At 40.7% G+C, this 9,770-nt stretch overlaps 1 protein-coding gene across 1 annotated transcript; it reads left to right on the top strand.

Moving 5' to 3' along the window:
• The first annotated feature begins 4,717 nt into the window (after positions 1–4,717).
• Positions 4,718–5,816, top strand: LOC147959077 (uncharacterized). Its single transcript, XM_087536329.1, has one exon. It carries the CDS (start codon positions 4,736–4,738, stop codon positions 5,621–5,623), a length of 888 nt encoding a protein of 295 aa, XP_087392455.1. The 5' UTR covers positions 4,718–4,735; the 3' UTR covers positions 5,624–5,816.
• The last annotated feature ends 3,954 nt before the right edge of the window (positions 5,817–9,770 follow it).

Here is a 9,770-nt window from a genome sequence, read left to right as displayed (position 1 = left end):
CGATTTTTGTCTCCTCCGCATAACCCCCATCATCATATTCTATTCCACCCATAGTGCTATATCCGTGGCTCGCGCTCATGTATTGCGTGAAAGTTGAAAAAAGTTTGAGATTACTAAAGTGTGAAACAATTGCTTGGCTTGTCATCGGGCTTGTGCATGATGAGAGCATTCTTGTGTGACGAAAATGGAGCATGACCAAACTATATGATTTTGTAGGGATGAACATTCTTTTGCCATGTTATTTTGAGAAGACATAATTGCTTAGTTAGTATGCTTGAAGTATTATTATTTTTATATAAATATTAGACTTTTGTCTTGAATCTTCCGGATCTGAATATTCATGCCACAATAAAGAGGATTACATTGAGAATTATGTTAGGTAGCATTCCGCATCAAAAATTCTGTTTTTATCATTTACCTACTCGAGGACGAGTAGGAATTAAGCTTGGGGATGCTTGATACGTCTCCAACGTATCTATAATTTTTGAATGTTCCATGCTATTATATTATATGTTTTGATTGTTAATGAGCTTTATTTTACACTTTTATATTATTTTTGGGACTAACCTATTAACCCAAGGCCCAGTGCAAATTGTTGTTTTTTGCCTATTTTAGTGTTTCGCAGAAAAGGAATATCAAATGAAATCCAAACGGAATGTAACCTTTGGGAACGTGATTTTTGGAACAAACGTGATCCAGAGGACTTGGAGTGGACATCAAGAAACGAAGGAGGAGTCCACGAGGCAGGAGGCGCGCCCTTCCCACTTGTGGGCCCCTTGTGGCTCAACCGACCTAATTCTTCCTCCTATATATACTCATATACCCTGAAAACATCCAGGAGCACCACACAACCCTATTTCCACCGCCGCAACCTTCTGTACCCAAGAGATCCCATCTTGGGGCCTTTTTTCGGAGCTCCGACAGAGGGGGCAACGATCACGGAGGGCCTCTACATCAACTCCATGGCCCCTCCGATGATGTGTGAGTAGTTTACTTTAGACCTTCGGGTCCATAGTTATTAGCTAGATGGCTTCTTCTCTCTATTTGAATCTCAATACAAAGTTCTCCTTGATCTTCGTGGAGATCTATTCGATGTAACTCTTTTTGCAGTGTGTTTCTCGAGATCCGATGAATTTTGGGTTTATGATCAAGTCTATCTATGAAAAATATTTGATTCTTCTGTGAAATCTTTTATGTATGATTGGTTATCTTTGCAAGTCTCTTCGAATTATCAGTTTGGTTTGGCCTACTAGATTGATCTTTCTTGCAATGGGAGAAGTGCTTAGCTTTGGGTTCAATCTTACGGTTCTCGATCCCAGTGACAGAAAGGGAAACGACATGTATTGTATTGTTGCCATTGAGGATAAAAAGATGGGGTTTATATCATATTGCTTGAGTTTATCCCTCGACATCATGTCATCTTACCTAATGTGTTACTCTCTTCTTATGAACTTAATACTCTAGATGCATGCTGGATAGCAGTCGATGTGTGGAGTAATAGTAGTAGATGCAGGCAGGAGTCGGTCTACTTGTCACGGACGTGATGCCTATATACATCATCATGCCTAGATATTCTCAAAATTATTCGCTTTTCTATCAATTGCTCGACAGTAATTTGTTCACCCACCATAATACTTATGCTATCTTGAGAGAAGCCACTAGTGAAACCTATGGCCCGCGGGTCTATTTTCCATCATATAAGTTTCCAATCTATTTTATTTTGCAATCTTTACTTTCAATCTATATCATAAAAATACCAAAAATATTTATCTTATTATTATTATCTCTATCAGATCTCACTCTCGTAAGTGACCGTGAAGGGCTTGACAACCCCTTTATCGCGTTGGTTTTGAGGTTCTTATTTGTTTGTGTAGGTACGAGGGACTTGCATGTGGCCTCCTACTGGATTGATACCTTGGTTCTCAAAAATTGAGGGAAATACTTACGCTACTTTGTTGCAGCACCCTTCCCTATTCAAGAGAAAACCAGCGCAGTGCTCAAGAGATAGCAGTGACATGATGTAGCTTTGTGTAAAGTTCTGACAACTGATCAGCTCTCGCTGTCGAGGATCTTCTAATAGTTCTTTGGGCGTCATCATAATCAAGAATAGTGCACCATTGCAAACATAAGGGGGCGATCAAGATGAACAATCTTCTAGGGGCCATGTGTGTTTGGCGACATTTAGTGTGGGGCTAGAGATTTTTAATTAAGTCTCTTCCCTCACACACCCCGAAAGTTAATCTAGCAACAAAAATTGTCTCCTTGATGGTGGTCGTAGGTAGCTATTGCTATCCAGAAACCCTAGAAGCCACGTAATTAGAATTTGTTAAACCGATTAGAGGATGTCTAACTTAGTTTTGCTGGTTTGCATATGATGCGGTATATCCTTCGTAATGACAATGAGTTTATGTATAAGATGGTTATATGTTGTAACATTAAGTGGCCTACATGTCACTGCATGATAGCTGGAGCCACGGGGTTGACACTTTAATGTAATTGATGCAGAGATAGCCTACAAGTTACAGGTGATGGTGGTCAGTGTACAAAGAGGACCCCAACATGGAGAAGGTGTACCGGGCGCAGGAGGAGGGGCTAAAATTTTCGTGGCATGGCAGCGTTTTCTGAAATTGGTGCCACATTGGTGTTTTTGAAATGCTCACCACAGAAATGTTTTATGAAATTTCCACCACGATAGCATTTTTGAAACGGCTTCCATGGCAATGTTTCAACTGGAGATTCAAGAGGACCGTGAAGACTTCCTGGTGCCTAGGGTTATACCATATCATGCTATTATGAATTGCCTGAGATGTTTATCCCATTGTTGTTTGCACCCTTTGACTGCATAGTAGTCAATTATTAGGGTGGTCTCTCACATAAAATACCAAGTTAGAAGGTGCTCCTCCTAGTGTATCAACCGTCTATAACATGTGGCTTTTTGGAGTACCACATGCTACCATGAGTACAAATGAATCACGAAGTGTAAGGCGGGTGAAGGTAGGACCTCACAAAAGGAACACTCAGTCATCTTGAAGTTCTGGCAGACAAGTTCTGAGCTCGGAGCACAAAGAATTGAAATATGAACAAGAGTCATATGGAGATATGATTGGCAAATTTGGCCACCGCTTGAAGTTCACGTCATCTGTGATGCTACCATCCATGGTTGTGAACAAGATTAGGATCTTGAATCAGCCACTTTGAATTATGACAGATATTGATTTGAGTGGGAGTGCACTTTATGTTAAAATTTGTTTAAACACTAGTGCTAATTAATTGTGATAAAATGTCTAAGTGAATCTTATGTTGTAGATCGCAATAGTTTCAATTTAGCTCTGTTGTTTGAGAAGGAAAAGTTAGCTGCAGTAGTAACCTGCATGGGAAAACTGTGATGGTGGCATGTGTGGTACGAAGTCTTCCTAGAGTAGAACATATTATGTACTTAGATCCGCCAAGCTAAAGTTTCAAGAGTGGCTCAAGTATCTAGTTAGTACAATGGCGTTACATAATTCACGGTAGACACATACCAATGGGAAATCCAGAATCCCTAAGAACTCCTTGCTCCCATGCAAGTTCCAAGTGTTACTCGTTCTGCTGCTCTCTTATGTTATTTACTTCTCATTCGTGCTTTACCCAAAACTACTATTTATTTCTGTACTCAATTTGCTTTGAGTCTTTAATTACTTACCGCCACAATTCCATAAGTCACCACAAGGGACATAAATCCAATTTATATGCTCCCAATGGGATTGATATTCTTACTTCTAAAAAGCTACAACTAAACCTTCCTCACTTGCAGGTCATCATGGGTACACATTGACATGTTCGTGTGTGATGAAATTTCCATTGCATCTTTTCCTAAATTCCGACATGGTAACTTTCCTACCAATATAATGGGAATGCCATAAAAAATAGGTGGTCACTTTTAATGTGACTTTTTATCTAAGCATACACATATGTGGAGGGAAAGCCAACAGTGGAGACAGATCATAAATCTGATTCACTATTGGCAGTTAAAACAATATGAATTTAATGGTTCAAAATAAGTGATACTGGTTTTTTCGTGTGATACACAAGAATGGAATAGTAAATGGGTATGAGGGTCACTATGGTGCTAAAATACTTAAATTTTGTACCTAATGGTGTATTAGCAAAAATTCACGACCCTTACTCTACAAAATCCTACTAGTGAATTTGGATGTACCATATCTGCACCAATATATCTGTGCACCATAGTGCCACACAAGATTTAGGCCATGCTATATTTAGTATGTAATTAATCATTCATTATTGTCCTTCTTTATTCAGTCAGGAGCAGAGCCATGAATCAATAGAACGGGGCAAACCCAACTTACCAAACATTAGGGGGGCAAACATAAATTATTTAGCATTTACATGAAACTTTATAATATGTATATAGAATTTTCTCAATCTGGGGTGGGGGTGGGGTCATGGATCCCCCCACCATTGGCTTCATCATTGATCCCAATGAACAATAAGCAATTATTTTCATGGAAAAAATATTCGTGTGTATGTTATAGCTCAACCTTTACACGTGTACACACACATAGGGCATGTTTGCCTCAAACCACTTTTCACAACACCACCATCTCCATTTCATATGACACGTGTGCTTCTCAATCACCAACCCCATGCGCTCCTTGCCCAAGCCACTTCCTATAAGAAGAGACCTTCCTAGGCCATCGATAAGAATCCAACATCGTCTACCAAATCACTAGCCATGTGTTCAAGAGATGGTATATCCCAGAAGGCTATCCTCCATTGCAAAACTAGCATGATGGGGTCATCCTCGCGCCCGTCCTCCATGATGTGGAATGAAGGCATGGTGGAAAAGAAGGAGGTTGCTCGCACTGGCAAGCCAGAGCGCACCTCCTTCAAGTGTTTCCAATGCAACAAGACATTCCCAACCCAGCAGGCCATGGCTGGCCATTGCAGCGCCCACACCCGGGCTAGCTTCCGGAAGAAGGCGGTTGCCAGACACACCAATCAGATCTCTAATGCTCCTGCCAGGGTTGCCTTGCCTCGCAACCCTCCACGGGTTCCCCAACATCATAATGTTGATGCCATCCACTTTTGGTGTTCGCTGGACCATATCTCAACCAGGAGCAACCCTGTGTTGCCACTAGGTATAAGGTATGTTCCGTATGTTCGTCCAACCAGCAACCAAGTGATGGTGACGGTTCCATACCTTGAGCTACATCGTCATAGTACCATGACACCAGTGATGATGGATCCAACTAGAAATCCTGCATTAGAGCCTCTAGCACCATCTCCTAGCATGCCAACATCCACACTGCTTGGCTGGAGAGCCTTTGTCCCTATCTATAGTATGCCATCCTATGGAGTTAATGTTGCTCCACCCAGTGATGCTTTGTCCTCGACGAATACACCAAAATGCACAGAAACTGATCTAACACTCCAGTTGGGCTCTGGTAATAAACACACCCAAAAGAGGACACTACCTTTGCTCAAGTCACTAATAATGGCATCATACATTCGGCAAGGTGCCAATTGTAGATGCAAGCTGGCAACAGATGGTGTTGATCAAGGTAACATGGGGGAAAGTCAAGCGGACGGCTTAGATCTGGAGTTACATTTGTTTCGCTAGTTGTGTACTAAGGTGGAGATTAATAAGGATGCACCCCAGCAATCAAATTGTGGTGCAATATGAGATCAATAAGCTATAGATTGCACTAGTAAATTTTGTGGAAACTTCTTAGATGTGGAAAAGTGTTCTAATAATAATTTATGGATGTATCGTTGTTTGTTCTCAAATAAAGAAGTTCTACAATTGTTGTGTACACTCGACTATCAATTAATTAATAGCTCCATGTTTTTTCATGTTGTTATTTTCTTCGATGTTGGAAGAAAGTGTATCTTCCCAAAAGGACAGAAGGCCCTAGTCTTATGAATCAAGTGATGCATACAACCTATTTTATCAAAAATTTATTTATGGAGAATTATCTTGTCTGAACATAGAAGAAAACATTAACTTGCTAGAACTTAGGCAAGTGATGGTGAAATGCATGCTTCCCCGTAATTCATTTCATGAGGGTGTGACACATATGGTGGTGGAGGAGAAAAAAATGAGGCAATATAGACTTTGGCGCTACTTTGCAACAATGTTTGACCTCCATTAATATAACAATATCAAAAAGATATGCTCAAACAAAGAAAAGGGATGATGCAAACATCAATGTGCTTCTATCCTCAACATGGTATGCAATTAAAATAATTGCATGGCCCAAGTTTTATATATTTTTAGCAACAAAAATATTCTTTTCAACAATATTTTAGAATAGGAAGTAATAATCACTTTAATCTTACATATCACCAGGACCCTTTCCATACACACCAACGAAAATTCTAGCAAGCACACTATTGAAAAGATCATTTCAATACAAAACCAATGCGAAAAAGGATCAATTCAATTGGATAAAAGATAAACAAGTTATGCAGTCAAAGTTTGGTCACATATCAAATAGAAAATAAACCAAAAAATTAGTTATGTTGAAATATGACGTGTGATACGTTTCCTGTCTATCTATCACTTTTGATTGTTTCATGCTATTATATTATCAATCTTGTATGCTTTATGTGCAATTTCATATCATTTTTGGGAACTAACCTATTAACTGAGTGCCCAATGCTAGTTCATGTTTTGCCTCTTTTATTGTTCCACAGAAAAACCATACCAAACGAAGTCTAAACACGATGAAACCTTACGGTGCTTTTTCTAGACCAGAAGAGACCATAGAAGCTCCCCCCTCTGGGGGGGTGGGAGGCCAGAAGTTCTACGAGTGGGCCACAAGCTCACACGACGCACTCCAAAGGGGCATGCCACCTGATCTTATGGGCCCCTCGGTGGTCTGTTTGACATAATTCCAATGCTATAAATTCCCTACAATCATGAAACCCCCAGAGCGAGACCCAAAACAATTTTATCACCGCTTGAAGCCTCTGTTCTTCTGCTATCCCATCTAGAGGCCTCCGCCAATACTCTGCCGGAGGGGCAATCAATCAAGGAGGCCATCTTCATCAACCTTGTCTCCTCCATGATGATGCGTGAGTAGTTTCCCACATGGCCAATGGGTCCATAGCAGTAGCTAGATCTCTCTCTCTCTCTCTCTCTCTCTCTCTCTTTGATTTTCAATACAATGTTATCTTTGGAGATCACTTCGATGTAATCCTTTTGTGGTTTGTTTGCTAGGATCCATTGAATTTTGGGCGTATGATCAGACCATTCATTGAAAGTAATTGAGTCTTTTTTGAAATTTCTTATCTGTGATTTTTATAGCCCTACATTTCTCTTCGATCTACCCATCTAGTTTGGCCAATTAGATTGATTTATCTTCAGTGGGGGAGGTTCTTGGTGGTAGATTCATTCTTGCGGTGTTGTCACCCAGTGACAGAAGGGGCCGCGAGGCACGTATTTGCATCGTTGCTACCAAGGGTAAAACGATGTGGTTTGAACATATTATTTGGTCTTACTTTGTCTACATTAGGTTATTATGCTCCAAGCATTACTCTATTTGTTATGAACTTAATACCTTAAGATTCATGCTGGATAGCGAGCGAGGATTGGAGTAATAATAGTAGATGTAGAATCTTTTCGGTCTACTTGTCATGGACGTAATTCCTATGTATTGATCATGCCATGAATAACGTCATAACTATGCGCTTTTCTATCAATTGCCATACAGTAATTGTTTGCCCACCATTATTACGCTCATGAGAGAGATGCCTCTAGTGAAAGCTATGGCCCCTGGGTCCATTCACTTTATATTACTAAAACCTAATTACCTTGCCGCAATTTATTATCTTTTATTTTGTATTGCAATGTATCTATCTATCTATCTATCTATCACTATCATAATTAATCCTTCCAATTAACAAGTACAAGTGGATTGACAACCCTCTTGCATGCGTTGGGTGCAAGTATATGTTTCATGTGTGTGCGGGTACCGTTTACATTTGTTTCACGAATATCCTACTGGTTTGATAAATCTTGTTTCTTAACTGAGGGAAACACTTTCTGCTACTATACTACATGAGCCTTCTTGTTCGAGGAAATCCCAACGCTTATCAGAAATAGCAACGTCAAACGCACATTCTTCGAGTACATCATTGAAGAAGTGGTAAGCCCATGTGGGTTATGAAGTGTTATTTTTATACTCATTCACTATTGTTTAAATCAGGTTATCTTATAAAATCTGAGATATTCCCTCCAATATTTCCACTAATCACTAATCAATGCAAGAGATTGTGAAGTCCTCTTGTTATTTTGTTTAAATAGAAAAAGGGCTATTTATGGAGAAAATAAATCATATACAAGGAAGGAAGCGAAGTGGAGAAAGGCGAGATCTAGTGGGAGGCACACCAGCACCAATAGAGTGCAAGATGGTCCCTGGTACAAGTGCATGTGCTCATACCGGCGCTCATACCAGGCGTAAGCCACACTATGGCATCCACCCCAGCAACTTCTATAAAGGGACTCATAACAGATTCGTGAAGGCCAATCAATGAAATCTCTATCTCTGCACTAGAAGACATTCACCAACCCTAGCCGCCATTTCCCATCTCATCTCCATATCCACAACCATCTCCATCACCGCAACAATTCATCTCCAAGTTAGCCATACTTGTAATTGTGTATCACATCCAGCAACCATTGTATGACATATTATCACTAACGCATTCATCTTCATGTCCTCTTCAATGTTTCTTCTTGCGTCCAATCCCAAGTATTTTGTCTCAAATTTATTTGCGCCTCACCATAGAAGAACGTTAGTCTCTACTCCTTACTCGATTGTGAACAATCATAAGAATGTGGTATTTTGAAAAATTCAATAGCCTCATACTGATCGGGCTCTTTTTAAAAATAGCTAGGCCGCCACTTCTTCCACTAGTACCCATTGCATACCCACCATCGTACCCCAAAACTCTAGTCATACCTTTAACTATTTGTTTTGATAACTTAGTGTCTACCAGACAAACCACCTCCGATGCACACCCCCTTATGAGATCCTTGAGCTCTCGAACTGTTGAGGGGTCACCAATCTCTCGACAATTCCAGTAGAAAGTTCTCATTGGACTCGGCGGTCCTCCTCATGGGTGACCACCTCACTAGTTGTATCCATGTCATTTACCTCTTTTATGGTACCCTGCCTTCTTATTTTAACATGTACTTTTCCCTGCGTACCTACAACAGGGGATCCTTAGTCATTGCTCGTTGGCCCATTCTCTAGCAAAAGAAAATTCCCAACCACTTTTCCCACGAGGTTGGGATAAGCTGACCGTTAACAGTTATTGAGACATCATCTCCAATCAGTCTATTTTGTGTTCATATCTCCCTGTCAAGATCATCTCTGGGAATAGCTTGGGCATAATCCATCACATCCTCGTTCCTCGGTTCTGCTGTATATGCAGCACCCCTTCCACGGCCCCAACTATCTCCTCGATTCCCCTTGCCAAAGTCTCCCCTACCTCCTGGTGCACCTCTCCCTCCCACATTCCCGTCTCCACTCCCACCATATTCTCAACATCCCATCGGAGAAGTATTCCACAACATAAAATCACCTCACACTTGCTTGCGTCATGCATCCCATCACGACATTCCTCCACTAGTGTAGAGCCCTCCTATACAAATGGTTTCACCCCCTTTCCATGATGGAGTTTTAAACCGTCGCCTTGTCAGTGTGTGTGATAGGGGGGTCCTTCCCACATGACCAAGAAACCGTCAGGGATAGGCCCTC

Source organism: Triticum urartu, chromosome 7A, assembly GCF_056163025.1.
Source record: "Triticum urartu cultivar PI428250 chromosome 7A, HENAU_Tu73, whole genome shotgun sequence".
In the NCBI taxonomy this organism is placed as follows: domain Eukaryota; kingdom Viridiplantae; phylum Streptophyta; class Magnoliopsida; order Poales; family Poaceae; genus Triticum; species Triticum urartu.
Note: the sequence above shows the minus strand (reverse complement) of the source record. Positions and strands in the feature narration are given on the sequence as shown.